The 22,271-nt window shown below is 42.6% G+C and overlaps 3 protein-coding genes across 3 annotated transcripts; 1 reads left to right on the top strand and 2 right to left on the bottom strand.

The window, feature by feature from the left end:
* Nucleotides 1–689: 689 nt before the first annotated feature.
* tmem127 (transmembrane protein 127) lies at nt 690–3,301 on the bottom strand. The gene is made up of 4 exons (XM_068704079.1): nt 2,901–3,301; nt 2,526–2,825; nt 2,263–2,427; nt 690–2,149 (listed from the first exon to the last, which is right to left on the bottom strand). The coding sequence occupies exons 2-4, from the start codon at nt 2,767–2,769 to the stop codon at nt 1,839–1,841; spliced, it is 720 nt and encodes a 239-aa protein (XP_068560180.1). The 5' UTR covers nt 2,770–2,825; nt 2,901–3,301; the 3' UTR covers nt 690–1,838.
* Nucleotides 3,302–4,714: 1,413 nt separating this feature from the next.
* ciao1 (cytosolic iron-sulfur assembly component 1) lies at nt 4,715–8,087 on the top strand. The gene is made up of 7 exons (XM_068702871.1): nt 4,715–5,167; nt 5,892–6,040; nt 6,123–6,234; nt 6,338–6,426; nt 6,515–6,710; nt 7,236–7,305; nt 7,625–8,087. Exons 1-7 carry the CDS (start codon nt 5,029–5,031, stop codon nt 7,857–7,859), a joined length of 990 nt encoding a protein of 329 aa, XP_068558972.1. The 5' UTR covers nt 4,715–5,028; the 3' UTR covers nt 7,860–8,087.
* A 6-nt stretch (nt 8,088–8,093) lies between these two features.
* On the bottom strand, nt 8,094–20,761 carry snrnp200 (small nuclear ribonucleoprotein 200 (U5)). The gene is made up of 44 exons (XM_068702870.1): nt 20,477–20,761; nt 20,064–20,227; nt 19,286–19,457; nt 18,995–19,187; nt 18,823–18,878; nt 18,610–18,708; nt 18,364–18,516; nt 18,178–18,277; nt 17,951–18,087; nt 17,796–17,873; nt 17,458–17,631; nt 17,179–17,316; nt 16,943–17,098; nt 16,672–16,842; nt 16,394–16,587; nt 16,125–16,248; nt 15,825–15,974; nt 15,460–15,702; nt 15,162–15,350; nt 14,880–15,077; nt 14,604–14,756; nt 14,427–14,507; nt 14,069–14,152; nt 13,759–13,865; nt 13,553–13,671; nt 13,311–13,465; nt 13,041–13,230; nt 12,778–12,951; nt 12,511–12,671; nt 12,179–12,406; nt 11,893–12,084; nt 11,595–11,773; nt 11,333–11,484; nt 11,128–11,236; nt 10,920–11,028; nt 10,628–10,817; nt 10,339–10,503; nt 10,076–10,197; nt 9,824–9,967; nt 9,554–9,730; nt 9,285–9,445; nt 9,071–9,152; nt 8,876–8,968; nt 8,094–8,763 (listed from the first exon to the last, which is right to left on the bottom strand). Exons 1-44 carry the CDS (start codon nt 20,519–20,521, stop codon nt 8,614–8,616), a joined length of 6,411 nt encoding a protein of 2,136 aa, XP_068558971.1. The 5' UTR covers nt 20,522–20,761; the 3' UTR covers nt 8,094–8,613.
* Between the last annotated feature and the right edge of the window lie 1,510 nt (nt 20,762–22,271).

Genomic DNA, 22,271 nt, shown 5'->3' with positions numbered 1-22,271 from the left:
AAAATGTATCTTGCTGCGCCTGTATATATACCACCAGAGTGAGCAGGTGACGTTACCACGTAAGCTCTATTATCTGAGAATAGCATTTGCTTCTTTGCCTTGAATGGACTATTCCTCTGCTGAACACCCTTCCCTATTAATACCTTGTTTATTCACCTGATTAACTTAAGTCATTTGGCCACTGAGTGACTCTTGAGCTCAGAGTATTCTAAACATGAAGTGCTTTAACCCATGAAATATCTTGACCCATTTAGAAGATAACTCTTAGCATGGTATTTAGATGGAGAAACCTGCAGAAATAAATGCAAACTATGTTATTGATAGTTTTATATTTTGGAACAGTGGACTGGTAACTTTTTAGCAACACTCTGCATCCATGTGCAGTTTCTTGAAAATGCTGGTTGGTGTATTTGTATAAGGCAGGAGTGGATGTGATGCCTTTACATAGTACAAGGCATACTGTATGCCCTTTAAAGTCTATTAAGTTGTAAGGCTCTTACTCGCTGTAATGCCATGTTCCGTCTACGATGTCTAGACAGTAAACCCTGAAATACCCTGATCAGACTGAAATGTCAAAGTCAATATACTGTTTGATCAAATCTAGAGCTCACACCTCTGGGCTGCATTTGGTGAAGGAGTTCTAATTAGTGAAGAACCCAAGAATGTACACGACAAACATGAGGCAAAAATATGGCATTAATCTTTATTATGACCACTTTTTATGTAGAAACAATCAATATTTACATACTGGTGATGAAAGCATATGACAATTTGAGAAACCAAATGCAAAAATGGAGTAAACAGAACAATATACAACCAACTAGTCACCACATCAATCACAATTTTAAGCCTCAGCTGGCTGCAAGATGTTCTCATACGATTCTGCCTGAAGATTTAAAATTTGCACACGAAAGAACTCATGCATAAAACAAACACGTACTGAAACGGTCACATATGGTAATCACAAAGTACAAATAAGGTTTCTTTTTAAAAATCAAATACAAGAAACATGACATGACAAACTTATGCAGTGAGGTTCCTGTTACTAAATGTCTCTTATTGTGAAACACAGACATGTTTCTCGATTTCTCCGTGGCTGTTAGCTCTCCAACACACACTACATGCCATGATCCTTTTTAAAACACCACAAAGACGGGTCACATTGGGACAATTTTCTTATTTCAAGTAAAGATGTGATTAACTAAGACTAAACCAGTGATGGGTGTCTACCAAGCAAAGAAAAGAAAGGAAGTCTGCACAGACAACTAAATAATAAATAATCAGGTCCATTTGATAATTTATATGTAAAAAATGTATGTATTTCTGCATTTTTTTTATGTATCAGGAAAATAAAATCATACACACGGCAAGCATATCAAAAATAAAAACATAATGATGCTTCAGAAAGCTCCATTAAAAATCCAACCAACAGCAATACAACTGCTGCCGATCTGCCGACAGCCTCGATACTGTAATTGGCACTGATCAGGCTGCGGCTGTTTCATCAATTACTTACGATGATCCATGTTGATCACACTCCTTGCCGTTTAGCTTGCTTTACATGTAAGAACCAATTTCTAAAAACCATTTACATGCAGATCACTAACGACTTCAGTGGTGAAAGTAAGAATTGTCTCCTAAATGTCTGCCACCACAAAAGAAAGCTTTCATGCACCCAAGCACTGTCAGTCAAGAACTTTGTGCACCAACTGTGCACGATGTGTTCATTATGGAGAGTATTTGCAAAGATATCCATTTGATAAGAGTGGGGTTTGCTCATCAAGCCAATAGCCGTGCTGAGAAAGAAGCGAGGGTTAACAAGGCCAGTCTGGCCGGCATTAGGGCGTGTAGGCAGGCGGTGGCTGAAACTGATTGGCAATGTCATAGTCAGCGGGAAAAGTTTCACTGCTGTCCTCCATCTCCGAGAGCAGCACTAAAGCCTGCTCCTCCTCCTCGGTGGGGTAATGGCGCAGCAGGTTCGCGGCTGTGGCGAGGATAGAAGCTCCGCCAGCGCCTGCCACCAGGTAGAAACTGATGGCAAAAGTGACGTATATGAGAGAGCCGTGGTACTTTTTGTGTTGCTGCTGTAGAGACAGGATGAGCTCCGAGGCCCAGTAGCAGAAGCCTATGACAGTGGCACACTGCAACACTGATGAAAGAAAAACAAAACGGTTAGGTAGCCAAAAGTGACAAACTGACTTTTCTTTAAAAAAAAAAAAAAGGGATCTGAAATGAGCCCCAGTATGAAAGATCAATCAATACCTGTGAGAATATGTGCAAATGCATATCTGCGTGTGATCTTTAGGGCAGGGTGTTTGGGTCCAAACACATCCAAGAGGAAAGCAATCAGACTGCACAGGATACCCAGGAAACAGAAGGCAGCGATCACCCTCATCAGCAAGATGGTCTGTGGATTCACACAGTAATCTGGAGGACACAGAGTCATCACAAAGCATTACAAGTGAGATACCAGACTCATATATATATCAACTACAAGGTTTTATCGCACTAGTGCTGGTCCTCACCGTCCAGAAGCTTGGGGTCAATGTACCCCAGGACATCTGCCACCCCCAGCTCTTGTCTCGGACAGGTGCCTCCATGAACCCGGAGCCAGGCCGGTTCTGCGAGCGCCGTACACAGCGCTGTGATGGACAGAGCTCCCGGCAGAGCCGACACCAGGCTCCGCTCCGGCTGCTTGGGCAGCGAGGTTCCCCCTCTCCTCCTCCGGCCTCCGGGGACAGCAGAACCCGGCGGGGCATACATGCTCATTCAATCTCCCTTTAGATCGCTGTATTGTCGGTTTTCCTTGTATTTACTGTAACACACTAAACGATCCGTTGGTAAGGTCGGACAACTGACCGGTTCAAAATAAAACAGTTAGCCGGTACAGCTAACGTTACCTGGGCGATGAACGGATGACAGCGGTCCGGGCGCTTTGTTCACTTCCGTATCTAATGTTTCCAAACGACGCTCGGCCTTAAAACTAGCTGCTTGATACAAACAGGATAAAGTATTTGACTCACGGGCAGACAATGGACTGATGGCCTTTAGGCCCGTTAGCTCTGCCGTTAGCGTGCGAAGCTCGCTCACGTCTAACGACAAATGTCATAAAAATAAACTTAATGGTAACAAACCAGATGAACGACAACCTATCAACTAATCTAGAAAACTATTCTGATGAAAAAATGGCCACCTATTCGATACAGAAAACAAAGACAAAACAAAACAAAAGGCAGCTTACGCTGGCTTCCTGTAAAATATTAACTTCCTTGTTCACACCATTCTTCTTCGTTGCTTCAATAGGCTGCAGTATAAGCGCGAGAGGCGACCAGTGCTCCCACCTACTGATTACACAGCTAAACAGCAGCTGTAAGTATGCTACTCTACATTATAAACCTTACATTTGTATTGCAATTATGTGAAAGCATACTATTTTATAAGTCACATACTTAAAGGTGGAGTGAATGAGTGCTTTTTGATGGGATAGCACCACCGTGTGGACATTTAAAAAGCTTTTTCTTTATTTGAGCTTTTAACTGCTGAACCATAAGGTCTAAAATCTTTGCTGTTAAAAATATAAACATAAAAAATGTCATAGTATGCCATGGGAAATAATAATTTACAATTTCATTATAAATGTAGTAAAATTGTATAGTATAATATGCCATAAAAATGTAATTAAAATATCATAGTATAGTATGCCACAAAATATCACATTATTTCATATAAAGGTCTTGTAGCTCAATAAAAAACTGTATTATTAATTAACATGACATACTAAACTATGACATTTTGTACACTTTATGCCATACTACACTATGACATATTTATGGAATTCTATACTGTATTTTAATAAAATTATATGGCATATTGTACGATGATTTTGTTTCTCCGCATACTATATTTTGACATTTTAATGTACTATAATATGACTTTTTTAAATACAATTTCATGGCATATCACATACTAAACTATGGCATTTTTTTTATGACATACTATAGTATGACTTTTGTATGACGTCTACAACAACAACTACTACTACTAGAAGACATTTCATTTCTTTCATAAAGGAAGGTCACTTTCTCTTTACTGAATATGCCCCCTATTCAGAAAAGCTGTACGGTGTACTTCATCAGGATGTCAGACACAGTCAGACACTTTCCATCACATGAAAATAAAATCCAAAAGACACGTAAAGATGCTCCTCGTAAACTACACACATTGTATAAAGACAATAATGAACACACTCACAAATGTTTGTTTTTTTCACGTACAGCCCCATACAGTACAGTATGAGTGAGTAATGTCAACAAAGTTAGTTTGTTTTGTTTGTGGGTCAATTATTTACAAGGATATCTCAAAAATTACAACACCGACTTCAATGACATTTGATGTGAAGTTAGGCCTTGTATCAGGGAAGGTACAAATAAAATAATAAAATATAAAATAAAACTAATTGATTTTTCCAAGTTTAATGCTGTAAGGAATAATTATTCATGATATGGATGATATAGTTATGTTGAATTAACATAACACGCAAAAGAAACCTGTCAAGTGGAGCAAACAATGCAATGTTTTTGTGTTTTCTCAGAGAAACAGGTTTACGATAATGGATAAAGGATCTAATCTCTGATCCTCTCCGCAGAAGGTGGCGGTAATGCACCTAAATACGATGGTAATCGAGCGCTTTTAAAACCACAAAAGAAGAAGAAGAAACACGCAAAGATGGCGGCGTTTCCGACATGGTTGTTTTTGTGAACTTTTGTACTTTGTTCCTTGCTGCAACTACATTCCTTTTAATTTTGTCTTCAAGTTGACACATCACTGTTGTTCAGCACAGAAGCGCTGCATGTCTGAGCGGGTAGTTGTAACAGTGCGTCGTGGTGTCCGTTAACTGATAGAGCTCACGTCCGTTAACAGTTAACTGTCAGCGGTGACGGAAATAAGACGGCGGTGACAGACGGGCTCAGAAACTGGAATAACGATATATCTATACATCTATAAATATATATTTATAGCAACTCCGACATGAAGAAGGATCTGACCCTGGTTCAGAGACTGAACGCACACCCGGACTCCCGGTGCTGGTTCGTCAGCTGGAGCCCAACCGGGACGCTGCTGGCCTCATGTGGGGGCGACAAGGCCATCCGGATATGGGGACGAGAGGGTGAGTTTACAGCTAAATAAATTGTGAGATTAGTTGATAAAAATCTAATAGTATCGCAATTTATTGATTCAAACTAATAAACAAATAACATTATAGTAAAAAAGGAAAACAGTTGGTTAGGATGTACCGCCACCTGGGAAACTTACAGAAATCACATGAACGTTAAAGGAAGTAAAGTTAATGTCATTGCTCTGATGTTTATCTTCTTGAAGTTATATAGAGTTATACGACTTCGTAATAGTTTGCCATCACTCCCTGCATTCCCCCTCTTGGGGCTGATCAGAAAAGTCAAATAAAGGTGATGTTTTATGTTTCTGGCATCCCCTTTACTTAATAATTTTCTATTATGAGCAAAACAAACTTGAAATGCTGCAATGTGAGTAGTGTATGTAGTTCTTTGGATACATTGACTTGTTATTTAGGAGATATAAATCAAATATAATAACCTAAATTACCTGTCATTGGTACAGGTTAGATTTTGGTGATATGGACTAAATCCTCTATGTAATTATGTATCACGTCTGGAAAATTCAATAGAGAAACCATTTGTTAGATGAAGTAACCAGAGAGGAACTTCTGTTTGGGCTAACCCAGTACTTTAAAAATCCATGTCACTTCATCACATGGATGCACAGATCCTGTAAATCCATATTGCCAATAAAGCGGTCTTGCTCACTGATTTTTATCTGCCTCCATATAAACGGTACGACTTCTCTCTTTGTAGGTGACTCTTGGATATGTAAGAGTGTGCTTCAGGACGGACACCAGCGCACCGTGAGGAGAGTGGCTTGGTCTCCCTGTGGGAATTATCTGGCCTCTGCCAGCTTCGATGCAACCACTTGTATCTGGAAAAAGAAGAACGACGAGTTTGAGGTTCGATGATATATTCAATCTTCACTTTTGAATATGCTGTACCGTCGGTAGATTTTACCCAGAGTTTCATCTTGTCTTCTAGAGTTTGACTGTGTTAGAGGGACATGAAAATGAGGTCAAGTCTGTGGCGTGGGCACCTTCAGGGAATCTGCTGGCAACATGTAGCCGAGACAAGAGCGTCTGGGTCTGGGAAGGTTTGTGTTAAACTACACTCGGATACAAGGCATGAAAAGCAAACCTACTGATCTGTGCCTCTTCTTATGTCTATGTAAATGACTTTCCCTTTGCGTTTCACAGTGGATGAAGAAGATGAGTACGAGTGTGTTACCGTTGTGAACTCTCACACACAAGACGTCAAGAATATTGTGTGGCACCCGACACAGGAAGTAGGTTACCCTCTGCTCTATGCACCTGAATGATTTCTCAATATGTCGCTCCATTATCTCACTGTGTATTTGCCATATGTTTATACAGCTCCTCGCTTCAGCCAGCTACGACAACAACGTTTGCATTTACAAGGAAGAGGATGATGACTGGGAGTGCCGGGCCACCTTGCAGGGACACACATCCACAGTCTGGAGTTTGGCTTTTGACGCCACTGGACAGAGGCTGGCCTCCTGCAGCGACGACCGCACCGTGAAGATCTGGAAAGAGTCTCCTCTTGAAAGTGGTACTAAGCATTAGTCTCAATATAAATACTATTTATAAAATGCTTTATCCAATCAATGACTAAACTACATTTTATGTAAATTTGATGACACCTCAGCAGGCAAAGATCATCTTAAGAAGAGAAGCTGCATACAATTGGAGACGTCATTTATATCTGTCACATACTTGAGTTATGAGTAATAACACTGCACCTTTTTCTATATTATGACAAACCTCTAAAAATATCAGGCAGGTCTCAATTTGTGCATGTTTGTGGTTATCTTCCACATAAAGGGATGTCTGCATTATTGCAACAGAGCAAATGTTTTAATCAGCAGTGAAAGAGCTGCTGCAGTAGATATTTTTGTCAACTGTATGTTATTTATGACTAATTTATCTGTGTTTTAGCTTGTCAGAAAATACATTTACAAAGTTTATACAACCCTGACTTTACTTACTACTTTTTGTCAAAGTGTATAAGTGGACAGATGCTGATGGACTATCTTGTTCTCCAACTGTTTTGTTTCCTGCTCTGCTTGTTTAACAGGAGACTTGTCGTGGAAGTGTGTTTGCACTCTGTCTGGGTATCATGGACGAACAGTGTATGATGTCGCCTGGTAAGACATCTCATTTTCCTATATTGTTTAGGCATAATGCACTCTGTTTGTACCCTCGGGTTATTGAGATCTGTGGATCAGTCTGCTCATCCATTAAGATCAACTCATCGCCACACATTCATGGAATACTACACATCTATTTATCCATATTTTATGTGGCATTTGAGGGTAAACTAACACAGGTAAAATCATGTCAGCTGAACTCTGTTTCCAAAAAGAATTACGTGATACCAGTTGATTGATCTCATTGTCACAGGTCTGCACGCGCTGGTCATCTTGTTCGATCAAACTGAAAACGGTAACGTTTCTCCTTGTTCAGGTGTCGGCTGACTGGCGCCCTGGCTACTGCCTGTGGTGACGATGCGGTGCGAGTGTTCAAGGAGGATGAGACGGCCGATCCGAACCAGCCGGTGTTCTCGCTGGCTGCTCAGGCAACCAAAGCTCACAGCCAGGATGTCAACTGTGTGGCCTGGAACCCAAAGGAGGCGGGACTCCTGGCCTCTTGCAGCGATGACGGAGAGATCACCATCTGGAGGTTCCAAGAGGAAGACTGAACACAACCGGCCTCTCACTGAACAAGACGTTATAGCGAGCAACACTGTGCGGTCCAGAGGTCAACACAGAAATATTGTCCATTCAACTTTTTCAGCTAAATACAGTGTATGAACATGTCTAAACTGAATGCTTCACATCTTTTGTTCTGCAAGTCTACATATTTCTTTGTAAGAGCTCACTCAATAATTTGACATTTGATGTTTATATATAAAAAACAAAACAATATAAAACAATTGTGTGCCTTCTCTTTATTGCAAAAAAATATTCCAGACATACTAAAAACATTTAGACCAGTTCAAGAATTTGCTTAAAAACAACAAAGTCCAAAAATATAACTGAACAGCTTTGTATTTAAAGACCCAATCTGGAATCAGAGCATAGCATCACTAACTTAATAGGGCAGACCATCTTGTTTTTGATCAATGTAATGGTTTATCAAATTTTAGTGAGAAACAAAAACTGAAAGATCACAGAGTACAAAGTTATACAGACCTGTACACTCAGATCAGGGTTTCAGTGAGCATGGTTTGCCATGTATGACTACATTAACAGATCCTGTACACTATCATTCTGGACTGGTGATTTAAAATGAGACAACTGCACTTAATAAAAGTACTTATTTTCACGAGGGTAAAGATGACATGCTAACAGAAAGTGAAGGGCCACATAGGCTGAATATCTACAGTAAAAAAAAAAAAACACCTACTGATCCCTGTCAAACAATAATGCAGAATGCAAAAATCAAGTTATTGATTAGTCTGAGTCACTGTCTCCCTCGCTGTCAGCCTCCTTCACATCTGCGCTGAACTTGTACTCCTGATCACAGCCCATGTAAGCATCACTCATGAAGTACAGGGTGTAGTTATGAACGCCCATCGCTGGTGCAACAAAGTCCAGCTTGACCTGCAGAGAGGAGACGAGATAAACAAAATGAGGCCCCTCAAGATATGCAAAGAACACACAGACAGACCGACAGTGATTCCTCGTTTTCTAGTTCAATATGAGACTCACTGACCTTTGCTTTCTGCTGCAGAGTCAGCCTCTTGATAGAGATGAGGCTGTTAGACTTGGGGTCTCCAATCACCACCCACCAGCCCTCCTCACGTTTCTGTAACAATGAAAAATATTTAGCAAAGAGTCATTACATGTCCAGGGAAAAAAAAAAAAAAGTAAGATATTCTTGGACATGCAAAAACTTAATGGCATTTACCTGTGGGAAGAGAGGTGCGATGACAGGTCCGGTCACCTCCTCCTCTCTTTCCAGCTGAACTTGAACCAGAACTGGACTGCCACTGTGAAGAAACATACAATCAACATTTACCAACAAAAAAAAACATGATGAAATATAAGCAGCTGTTACTAAACTTTAGGATTTCTTCCTTGGCATTACTGCAAACAATGCTGCTGACAGAATCCCTACATACCTCTTGATATTGTCCTTTTCTGCTACTTCATAGGAAAGCTCTATGTTGGGGTAGCGGTTAGAGAAGCGAGCCACGTCGGCCATCTGGGTGTCTGAAAGCTGCAGCAAAGCAGTTCTGTCTTCATCCTCCATCTCCATGATGTCAAAGATACTCTCCACCCCCTAAAGAAACGAGCAGGGATAAGACGATCAGTGTCACGCACATGATCAGCGTATACTCTTATTGAAGCAAGAGTTATGACTTAGTATAACTACAGAACACTGGTGTACCTTATCTGTACAGCGCTTGATGTGCTCTGAGGTGAAGAAGGGCAGCTGTTTGAGGTAGGAGTCCTTGGACCACATGGCCTGAGTGACCATCTGGGCCAGCTCCATAGCAGCCAGTGCAGGACTCAGCCAGCCGTTACTGGACAGCACATCAACACAGGCCTGGATCAGACGAACCGCCTACAAACACAACACACGGGTTAAATATACGCACAGGAATACAACCCTGAAATTTTCCTCCCACTCAGTGCCACAATCTCCATGACCCTGTACCTTGCTCAGGATATCCTCTGTGTCCGACTGCAGCTCAGCGCTCAGCTGCATCCTGGAGAGGTGGGCTTGCAGCAGCAGGTTTGTCTTCACGTGGGGATCGTTGAACTTCGGGTTGTTCAGTTTGTGGGGCACTTTCTGTGCCAACTGAAATACAAAAACAAGTTGTTCCAACACAAACATACTGACTTGGTAGAAAAGTGTTACTGTGATGTGCAAAAAAATGTCAATTGTATCCGAGTTCCGTTTGTTTACCTGTCGGAGAATTGCGTCCTCATGATGTCTAATGGGAATGTTCTTGTATTCGGCAGCATTGGAGATGATCTCAATTAATCCACGGATCTTTGTCTTGGCATTCAGGGACATGCTGAACAACTCTGCCAAACACAACCACACAACAAGTCAGTCACGTGTTCACTCAACATATTTTATATACACAAGAGGAGCTATGACAGGCATAGAATTAGGCGAGAACAGATTTTCAGCGAGTGTGATAGGACCGTTTTAGTGGCACTAACCGATGGTGGTGTAGTTGATGTAGTAGTAGGCAGCGATCATGCCCAAATTGAGCGGTGCTACGTCCATCTCATCCTCTATGCTGATGCACTTTGACTGCTCCAGGTCATGTAAAGTGTGTTCCACCAGCTCAGACAGGTGGTCTGACAGGTGACGATGGGACATGCCTGACAAGGTAAGCACAAAACTTGACATTTGTTCCCAACATTTCATCCAGAACACAAAACAACATATTTATTCTGTATTTCAAAGCAGTTGTTTGCTTCTTAAACCAGACAGGATGAGACTCACCTTGCAGGTTGTAGTAGTTGGGGTTCTGGGTCATACGGCGGTAGAGGAATGTCCAAGTCAGGTAGTCCACAGCATCCTGCTTGTTCTCCACAGTCTTGGTTACAATCTCGGCATTGAAGTGGTCATGGAGGCAGTGGTCCAAATGAGACTCCACCGGCAGTGGCTCATACAGGAACTTCTTGAAGAAGTCCTAAAAAGAAAAGAAACCATTTAGTTTGCTCTTGATGTCATCAATTGACAAGTCACCGTTTTCAAAACTGAACAAGACAGAAACGGCAGGATCTCTCTCTACCTTCTTAGAGCCCTGACACATGATAACACAGCGTCCCTCATCATCCAGCATTGGTCTGTTCGCCTTGCCCACCATCTGGAGGACGTCGTATATAGGATAGTCCACATAACTAAAAGAAAGAGGGAAAACAGAAGCAGAATGTCAGTAACACAATACATATTAATGCATAGGACACCTTTATGAGAGCATCGACTAGTGGGAGCCTTACGCATGGATTTTGCCATTGTAGTACTGGGTGTCCATGACAATGACGAGGTGTGCGGAGATGTTGATGCCCCAGCAGAGTGAACGAGAGGACACTACCACCTGAACAGCACCTGTAAAAAAAAGAAGAAAAGAAGGAGAGATTACAATCATAATTATTTAGTCCTAAACCTATACCGACCAAGCAGAAAGTGCAGAGGGACTCATACCTGAGTTGAAGAGCTGCTCCACTATTCTGCGTTCGGTTGCAGACAGGCCCTCGTGCAGGTAGCCCACGCCGTTGGCCAGAGTCTCTTTAAGAGTCGAGTCATTTATTTTCTCCAGGAATGGAGCCAGGTCTTTTTCAGTGCAATGCAAGAACCTACAGAGAGACAAACATTCGTTCTTCGTCCACAGTATCGAGGTGTAATGGAAACATTAGCGCAATCACAGTCTATTCATCACATGTACAGTCTCATTGTAGTGACTGACCTCTGAGGAACCACGTCAGCAGCACAGAAAGTGAGGATGTCGATGGCTGTGAGACGAGTCTGTCTTCGGGATGGGACGAACACCACGGCTGGCTTGGAGGGAGAGTGCCTCATGATGGCGTGGTACACTGGCTTAGCCATGGACAGCAGGCGAGTATGAGTGTGGCTCACATTGAAGCCCTAAAACAGACCAGAAATGTTAACTGAAAATCAGGAACCTGAAAGGAATTTATGTCTTCTTGGCTGGCTGCATGTTTAAGTACAATACAACCATGTTGACTAGCACACAATTTACAGACCTGGATGTGCAGCTCCAGGGGCACAGGTCTGACGTTGGGGTGGAAGTTGAATGTGGCTGTGGTGCTGCAGCCCAGCCAGTGGGCCACATCTTTGGCGTTGGACAAAGATGAGCTGAGGGCCACGATACGGATGGGGCGCTCAATCTGAGAGGAGATGTACCTCATCCTGGAGCAGATGACCTCCAACACAGGCTAATGAAAAGAACCAAGGAGAGTTAGCATGATGCACATGATGACTATTGCTGTGCACGCCTAGCGTGTATGACATGACGTGTTATGTTCTTACTCCATTTTCTCCTCCGATGAGGTGTGCCTCATCCACAATGAAAAGGCTGACGTTCTGGACGTTCTTCCTCTGTTTCCAGCGGCGAGACAGGATGTCCCATTTGTCAGGGGTACTGACAATAATGTCACCTTTTCCCAGAAGTTTCAGATCTGTGCTAGTCTCTCCCGTCAGCAGTACCACCTTTTTGTTCAGGATGTCCTGGAACTTCTGGTGCCAGTCGACAAACACCTGAGTGACAGAAATTGACACATTTGATCATTATGATGGATGGAAAAAATGAAGCAATACTAGTTTTGATAGAAAGCTCACTTAAGTTCCAAATGACTTCATACCTGTTCGGCCAATGCTTCCATTGGGGTGATGTAGACGCAGCGACCTTCTGCGTTGTGCAGCAGCATCCTCAGAATAGCAAACTCGGCACAGATAGTCTTTCCACTGCCAGTGGGAGCTCCAACAAACACGTTATCATCACTGTTGTACACAGCGTTGAACACTGGAGGAACAGAAACAATACAACTTAAGTCAAGAAAACAACGTGATATGGACAGAGAGCCGCGGAGCACTCCTTCATCTGAAGAACCACAGAGTACGGTCTGTACCTTGTGTCTGAATGGGGTTGAAGAAGGGGAATTTGTTTTGGTAGAGAGCCTCAAAGGCAGAGTTCCTGAGAGCAGTGACAGGCAGCGGCTGCAGGTCCAGCAGCTCAGTAGGTGGGGGGTATTTCTCTGGTAGGATCAGATGACGGAAGGACACTGGGAGCTGAGTCTCACAGGCTGAAAAAAGAGAAATAAAGCAGTTAGTTGAAATGCTAACATAAACATTGTGCGAATTCTATAAACACACGTTTTAATGACAAACTTACAGAGCCATCGGTCTGAGACCACGCGGATGAAGTACTGTGGAGGCAGAGGCTCGAAGACCGGGACAAAGAAAGTCACGAGGTGTTCGTCCTGGGCGTACTTGGCTTTGAGCAGGAAGTACTCGTGGTGGAGGATGACCTCGCTGTCCACATCCTCAACCAGGATCCAGAAAGCCTCAGAAGATCCATGAATCTAAGTGGAAAACGTTAAGTGCGTCAGGAGGCTAAGATACAGTTCAGTACATGCAGCACATCGTGGGTCTACTGACTGACCTTGTCATCCCACTGGAAGTCAGGCGTGATGGTGAGCTCCACTTTCAGTGTAGAGCGGGTGATGGGCTGCAGATGGACAGCCAGGTCCAGTTTGGGGAACTGGTGGACGTATTTGTGGATGGTCTTCCCCATTTTTGGCATTCGGATCAGCTCACCTGAAAAACGTAACGCATGACTTCCAATGACGTTCTAGGCTGAGGAGGGAATTCAGTCAGCATGTTGTGGGGGGAGAGGAAACTCACCAATCTCATTGTGGTTGAGGTCATAGAGACGCTCGAAGGGGAAGTTCTTCTTCTCTATCTTCTTGATCACTTCCTCTGGCAGCTTCTTGAACTGTCGCAGTGGAGACATCGACTGCCACCTGTGGAGAGAAGGGATACAGAACATCAGCGGCCAAACAAAATACAGCATAAAGCCTATTTTGGAGAGGAAAGAGTGACAGACTTACATTCTCTTGTCAATCATCTTGCAAAGATTCATGGTCTTGTCTGTCAGTTGAGCCCAGCCTCTGTTGAGAACAATCTCAAATATGGCCCGCATTAACCTTCCAGCACTCTGCAAGGAAAACAAAGAAATAGAATTTAATCTAATGACAACTTAATTTCAAATACCAACAGTATCTCCAAAAAAAAAGTTTATTTGCATTTATATCACAGACCGTCAAGCTCTTGTACTGAAGAAAAATGTGAGAAAACTGCAATTCAGAGAGATTAAAAAAAAAAAGAAAGAAACAATGACAAAAGTAGGTTCTGGCATACCTGTGTTACATACACCATGTCGGCCATGAGGGCAAAGCCTTCCAGTTTGAGTTGAGAGATGTACGCCTGGAGCAGCACGTTGATCTGAAAGGATGAGACACAAAATACAAAGAAACTGCTTTATTGGGATTTAATTCATGATTCTTAGTATCTGCACACCAGAGAAAACAGAAACACAAAGCCATGACCATCATCTTGAACTAATCTTACATAATAGCTGCTTGTAATAGCTGCTCGTAAGTAAATGCCTTGACGATTAGATTAACCACATTGTCCTACATTCTTGGCACTAAAATGACTACTTTGGTAAACAATTAACTATATTATATACAAACTGAACACTAGCTATGAATGCTACCTTAGCACTGGGCTCCTCAATGCTTTCCTTGACAGGAATGGGAACTCTTTCCAGCAGCTTCTGAAGTTCCAACTTCTCCTCCTAAAAGACACAGCAACATGTGAGCATTTAAACTGAGCACATTAAATGGTGTTTTGTTGAGGGACATAACTGAATAACTATAAGTGACAACCATACCTCTCTCACAGTGATGTTCCTGAACTCTGAGGAAAGTGAAAAGACTCTGAAGAGCTCAATCTCACTGAGAGTGGGCTTCAGCAGCTGGTTGTAAGTCTGAATGGAGTCATGAGTGATGTAGAAGTGACTGGCAATGCGTCCGAGGTCTGTAACCTTCAGGTGAAGAGACAAAAAATATTCAACCATTAAAACTGTGATCTCAAACTCATCACTAACTTAACAGCATTGGCGTTAAAAAAGAAAAAATAAGAGATGATAACTGATAGATGTGCATACCTGGAAGCTGCCTGTCCTCTTGTCATATTTAACAAGACTGTTCTTGTCCAGGACATTGGCTGCTGTGTGCACCAGATCCATCCTGCGTCTCTCCAGCAGGGGATCTGAACTCCGGTCATCGTGGGAGACACCATACAGGGTGGGGTTACGCAGCATGCGCACATACAGGTAGGTGTAACCGAGCCAGTTCACAGCGTCCTGAAACAGCAAAGACATGAGAAGTTGTAAAATAAATAGACTATTTGATCAGCTCCTTATGCATCTGATGAACAAGCCACTAACCTTAACAGTCTGTACATTGCCCAGTACTATCTCAGCATTGAGCATGTCAGGCAGCTTGCACACCATCTGACTCTCTATGGGCAGCTGCTGGTTGAGCAGGGACAGATAGTACTGCAGCTCTCCATGGGACGTAATAAGGATTCCCTCTCCCTTGGTGTCGTACTGGGGACGGCCGGCTCGACCAAGCATCTGAAATAAGACACAATGAAATGAGTTATAACTGGTAGTGAGAGGTATAAAGCCCTCTTTCCTGCAGTTTAGTACAAAGCAGTTTGGTACCCAGCCAGCACAGACTCACCTGCAAAATGTCCAGGGCTCCGAGCTCAGTCCATCTGCCTTTCTCTGGGCTGTACACCTGAGTGCCTTTGATGATGACAGTGTGAGCGGGCAGGTTGACACCCCAAGCCAGAGTAGCGGTGGACACCAGGACCTGGATGTGTCGATCAGCAAACAGATCCTCCACCAGTGTACGATCAACTCTGGTCATACCAGCGTGGTGGATAGCGAAGCCATAGGGCAGCAAATCCTTCAGTTCGAGGTTCTAGATAAGAAAGTTAAAGTGCAAGTCAAACAGGGATCTTAAAAAGCGCTAAAAACCTTCCAAATTTGGTCAACCATCGTATTCTGTTGCAGTGAAGTCTCCAGTTAGAGGCATTAGCTCACCTTGCACTGCTCAGCCTCAGTTCTCAACACTTCAGTGGATGCTGAACCTTCTCTGAGGAAAAGACCCAGTGTGTCCTTCTCCAAACACATGTCTCTTATGGCCCTGGCTGTCTTTCCCGTCTCCTTCCGGGAGTGGACAAATACCAGCACCTGATGGAGACAAGTAAATGTCAGGAGCCTCTCTAATCTAGTAACACCTTGTTCATCAGTGCTAGTTCAGCAGGTAGTGTCGCGCAACTGCATGCATGTAATTTTAGTCATATTGGATCAAAGTTTCTTCCTTGGGGAAAAAGGACATACCTGGTTCTTTCCAGCATGCTCCATGATCTTCTCATAGACAATCTCATTCATGATCTGGAAACGCTTGATGGCCTTCTTCTCTGTGATGCCAACATAAGTCTGCTCAAGGGGCACAGGGCGGAAACTACACAGAAAAGTATCAAGTTATTGGAGATGAATGTGCAAACAAGAAAACAAATGTAGCTGTTATAGAAAGTATCCTTCTCCAAATGCATGTGAACAAAATAAAAATGTGTGTTCACGGTTTTGTCATCCTCCAAACGACATACCTGTTGTCAAAGTAGAAGAGTCCCTTGGCAGGATCTACACGCAGGCAGGTAGCCACATCTTCATAGTTGGGCAGCGTGGCACTGAGACCCAGCAGGCGCACATCCTCCTGGGTCAGCTCCACATTGCGGATGGTTCTTGCCACCAGAGATTCCAACACGGGTCCACGGTCATCGTGCAGCAGGTGGATTTCATCCTACACACGCAAGTTTTATGTCAAAACATCTGCACAGTCACTATACTCGGCATGTTTTATCATCAACATATTCACAGCACTTACGATGATTATGAGCCGCACTAGCTGGGTGTAGGTACGCTCTCCACCCTTACGGGTGATGATGTCCCATTTCTCAGGTGTGCAGACGATGATTTGAGTGGCGTTAATCTCCTCTTTGCAGAGCTGGTGGTCTCCTGTCAGCTCAGACACTGTGATACCGTAACTTGCCAAGCGCTGTGAAAAGTGAGAATTATAAAAATCACTAAATTGCCATCCACAGAAATTAATTGATTTAAACGTATATGAATCTCTGCAGGACAGAGGTGGGGCTCACCTTACTGAAACTTCCCACCATCTCCTGTACTAGTGAGCGCATGGGTGCAATGTAGATGATTTTGAAGTCATCCACATTGATGGTTCCATCCAGGTTTATGTGCTTTCCAATTTCTCTCAGCATTGCCATCAAAGCAACATTGGTCTTACCAGCTCCCTGTGTGCACAAAGAAATACATTATAGAAGAAAATACACTTTGGGGAAAAACTGCCACAATGCTTTTGTACCGTACTTACCGTAGGTGCACACACTAGCAGGTTCTCATCTGTCTCCAAGGCGGTCTTGTACAGTTTGCTCTGGATGCGGTTCAGGGTTTTGAAACCTTCAAATCCAGCCTGAGCATACTTAGGCAACTTCTCAATGGCAACAAGCACCTGATGACAAAATGATATGCTGAATGAACGCCATGAACACATCTATACACTAATCGTTACTGAAACTTTTGCATTAGTTGCTGCATAGCTGGGCAAATTGCAATGACATGTTTTTCGTAATGAGACATATAACCAACAAACCTCATCATCAGCAAAGGGCTTGGGTTTGAGGGCGGGCACGTGGACTTCCTCATAACCTTTGCGCTGTTTACGAAATGAGCCGTCTGGCAGTTGGCAACGCTTGTTGGCCATGAAATGGCTCCCCTGGGTGAAGGCCAGGTCATCAAGGTCTAGCAACTGTCGAGAGGCCATTGACTGTAGAACAACAACAACATGTCAACTTTTTGGGAAATATACCTATGGCAGCATATCCGATGCCATTTCACTACCCCGATGTAGTAATCTTTTTTGCGTTCAGTGAAAACACCATGAGTAGGTTGCATGATTGCAGTAGATAAATGAACAGAAACATTATTTACCTCTCCATGGTCAATGTCCATCGCTTCCAAGTCATCAACACGAGACTTCCTCACCCTCTCCCTGCGAGATCGCTCCTCCTAAGAACACAATAGCCCATGAACAACAAACAAGACAGAATAAGCTAAAAGATAATTTTATAAGCAAGAGGTCTTACCCGAATAATATCCTCCTTCTCCGTCTCTTGCAGCTGGTAAAGAATCTTCGACAGTTCCTGATCAGACTCCATCTTTCCAATGATCCGCTCCTTTTCTGCCTCACTCTGAGCACTTGCCAGCATGGTACAATACTGAACTGCATGTCAGAAGAAAAAAGTGATTGACTTCAAAAAAAGGCACAAGATCTAATCATTTTAAACAACACTGTTCTACACCAGTGACTTACTCATGCGACGATGCTGACGGAGGATTTTGATGAAATCAAAGGTGTTAAAGCCCAGCAGCAACACCAGCTGGTTCTCACATTCTCTATCGTCGCTGGCAGTCTGGAATACAGAGACACAGTGGATGAGCGAATCTGAAAGATATACACGTGTATGGGCTACACAAAAAGCTCACAGAGATTACATACCTTGAGGATTTCCAACACTTCATCCGCTTTCTTTTGGGAGACAATGGCATCATCGTAGAAGCGGCTGAGCTGACGCTGGAGCCAGAAGGCATCGATGTCTCGAGGATGTAGATCTTTTTTCTTTGCCGTCATCACGTCACCCGTGGCACCAAGCTAAATGACATTTACTTTCAGTGCGGTGTTGTGTGCAATGATTCAAAAAGATACAACTATCTTTGTAAATGTTGATTCAGAAGTTGCACTTACGTTGGCTGAAAGAGCGCAGCCCACACCCGCCTCCTCTCCTTCGCTGTCTTCATCTGAGTGTTCGTCTCGTACTTCTCCAAACTGGTCTTCATCTCCCTCCTAAATAATTAGGGAAAAGAAAAATCTATGACACAATATAACTACAACTCTGTTCTTTCAGCTACAAATCAGGAATAACTTATGATTCTTAATGATTAAGCAAAAAGCCCTCACCTCCTCATCAGATTCAAACTGGACATTCACACCATATGTTTCATCGATGTTGTCATCTGTAACGGTAAGATATAGTTCACAATCACAGGAATAGTTTCATGGAAAACATGACTTACTTACATCATTAACTTATTAATAATAACTACTTCATAGTTATTTCCGGTGTAATTACCCATGTTCTGTAAGTCTTTGTCGCCTCCGTAGTCAGAGATCTTCTTGCCCAAATTTACCAACACATGGTAGCGGGTGTCATCAGCAGGCCCAAGAAGCTGCTCTACTTCACGCCGCCTTTCCTTGTCCCTCATTTTATCATTCTTCAACACCGCTAATACCTCATCCGCCGCTCCACACAGAATATCACGCGGCTGCAAGAAGATATAATAACGAGGTTAATTAAAGCTTCAGGAGCTGATAAAAAACACAAGCTGACGATTAAACAAAACAGGTGTTTGAGTTTACTGACCTGATCTCCCAGAGCAGCATGGATGAAGCTCAGCAACACTTCATAGGTCTCTCTGGTTTCTTTGGTTTTGGGCTTGTACACGATGCCCACCATTTCATCAATGCCTTCAGACAGAAGAGTAAAACCCTTCATTTTGTTGATGTCGTGTCTGTCCTCATCTCTTTTTCGCCTCCTGTAGAGACGGAACAAGACCAAAATAATAGAGTTAAGAGTAGTGTCACTCAACATAACTGAGGTGTATTATGAAGATCATACATTAAATGATTTAGCCATTTGTGCCAAATATATTCCAGACCATAGCAGATTGATTTTCCTACCAGGGCAACCATTCATTTCAGTACAAAATGAAAAACCCCTTGCAGACCCATTAAACATATTGGTGACGGATAATTCATCACAGCAAATATTTCCATTAACTATATTTTTTGTTTTTCATTGAAGTGCAAATTAAACTTCTTATTGTTTTGAAATGAGTCCTAGGCCTGACGTGATCAAATTTAATTGGTGAGAATATCTATGATTTCAGTATTGGTTGGCAAATCATCATCATTGATTATCAATAATTATTGTTTTGCTGTATTGTTTTATCTTCCGGATTTGTATTTTCAACATGCATGAGTTACAAATGTCAACTTCCCAAAACACTTTTAAACTATCAGTTATATTGGATGGCTTTGAACACAATGGAACTGTTTAAAGGGGCCAAAACATGTGCAGACATCAGTACGTTGTTTTAACTTTGCAAAGACGATAAAAACGTTTTGTTGACAGCACGTACTTGTCTCGTCTCTCCTCCAGCTTCTGGGGTTTGGTCCTCTGAGCCTTGTCGCCCATCTTGGTCCCCTCCAGCTTCCCCACCAGGGACAGCACCTCTCCGTTGGGTTCATCTCTCCGTGTGCGGTCGATCAGAGAGCGATCGGCTTGTAACACCAAGTTAGAGTTCTAGCAGGTCAATGCAAACAAAGTAAACGTTACGGTGATCAGCAGCGACACTAACGTCACCGCAGCTAGCGGCTAAGCTAACTGCTAATTAGCAGAACGGCTAGCTACACACGTAGTAGCATGAAATTAAAACATTTAGCAATTGCTTTTTAAACTTGATTGCGTTAGAGCAAACTATCAAAGACACTACCAAAGAAACCACACTTCCAATATGTTAGCGTTAATTAGTTACCCGTTACACATACTCACCGCTTTGTACTCGTACTGCAAGCTACGGGCAGTAACATCCGCCATGGTGCGAGTTCCCTCTTTTAACTTTTACTGCACTTTAACTGAATGTGAACACGCTCACTAATACATCCAGAGTTGACTTTACTCTCTCCTTTTAAGTAGACGCTGGGATCATCGGCGCAGTCTTTGGATTTATAACATGAAACGGTTTTCAAAATGTCCGAGTTTCATACAAGTAAATGCGTCTCCAGTACGTCACAAAAGCAGTTGGTTAACACGAGCTCACAACAAGCCGCCGCTAACGCTGGTTTCCGTTTCCGGTGTCAGAGGTTAAACCTGCTACACACTCTCTCACACACACACACACACACACACACACACACACACACACACACACACACACACACACACACACACACACACACACACACACACACACACACAGCGCCCCCTGCAGGCCGTTTATCTCACCAGACTTTCAGTTTTAAATTGCCTTTATCCACAATATTATTTCATCAACGCTGTGTACAAGAAGGGGATGAGTCGACTCTTTTTCTTGAGGAAACTTCGATCCTTCAACGTGTGCAGCAAGATGTTGGAGATGTTCTACCAGTCTGTTGTGGCCAGTGCAATGTACTTCGCCGTAGTCTGCTGGGGGAGCAGCATTGGAGCCGGAGACAGCAACAGACTTAACAAACTGGTTAAGAAGGCCGGCTCCATCATCGGCTGTAAACAAGACTATCTGGAACAGGTGGTGGAGAGGAGGACACTGAAGAAATTATTATCCATATTGGATAACCAGGACCACCCTCTCCACCACCTACAGCAGGGACAGCGGAGCACTTTCTCCAACAGAATGATCCAGCTCCGCTGTCATAAGGACAGGTACAGGAGAACATTCCTGCCTACCGCTATAAGACTGTATAATAAATCACCTCGGGCCAAATCAAATCATTAAACCTCTGCACTACTGTTTATTTAGTTGATTTAATATTATTCTGTTCTATTCACTGTGTATATAGTGTGCATTTTTTATATAACATCTTTACTATATTATAATTGTATATATTGTATGTATATGTATTGTATATGTGTATTTTTCTTGTATTTTTCTTTTTTCTTTATATATAATATTAAGATTTTTTTACCTGTGACCTATTGCTGCTTGTAACAAAATAATTTCCCCTTGCGGGATCAATAAAGTTAGTATCTATCTATCTATCTATCTATCTATCTATCTATTTTTTATTATTCCTTACAGAATACTAAATTCAACATGGTTTCTCAAAAAGATTAGTAATGGCACCCACCTGGTCATTACGTACAACAAATGAAAGCAGAGATTCTGTGTTATTATTCAATGCTACTAATAGGTTGTCCTAAAAGCCTTCATTCTTTGACTTTTGATTCCTGGCTAAATCCAGTTTTGTTTCTAATTAAACAGATAAGGCACAGTGCCCCCAAATAATTAAGTCTTATCAGTACAACTGCATTGTGAATAGTCCCAGCTGCATTCTCTTTAATACCACAATACAAGTTCAGTATTTGAAAAAAGTCTATCTATCCATCTATTTATTTATTTTTAGTCATTTTCTGAAGTATACTGGTTAACATAGATGTCAACATGTCTGGTTGCTCCAAACATAAAAGGGATATTCTCATATTTAAGGTAATTGGGCTGCAGTCACAGCATTCACAGCCAGATGGCAGCATATATAGTGTTTTGGAGTCCAATGCGTTGCTCAAGGATACTTTGCTTTGTGAATAGGAGAGCCAGTGATCAAATCATCAACCCTTCGGTTAAGGGATGACC

This window comes from Cebidichthys violaceus, unplaced genomic scaffold (assembly GCF_023349555.1).
Source record: "Cebidichthys violaceus isolate CVI_PGR_0920_01 unplaced genomic scaffold, fCebVio1.0.p SCAF_9, whole genome shotgun sequence".
In the NCBI taxonomy this organism is placed as follows: Eukaryota; Metazoa; Chordata; class Actinopteri; order Perciformes; family Stichaeidae; genus Cebidichthys; species Cebidichthys violaceus.
The sequence above is the reverse complement of the archived record's forward strand: the minus strand, read 5'-3'. Positions and strand labels throughout refer to the sequence as shown.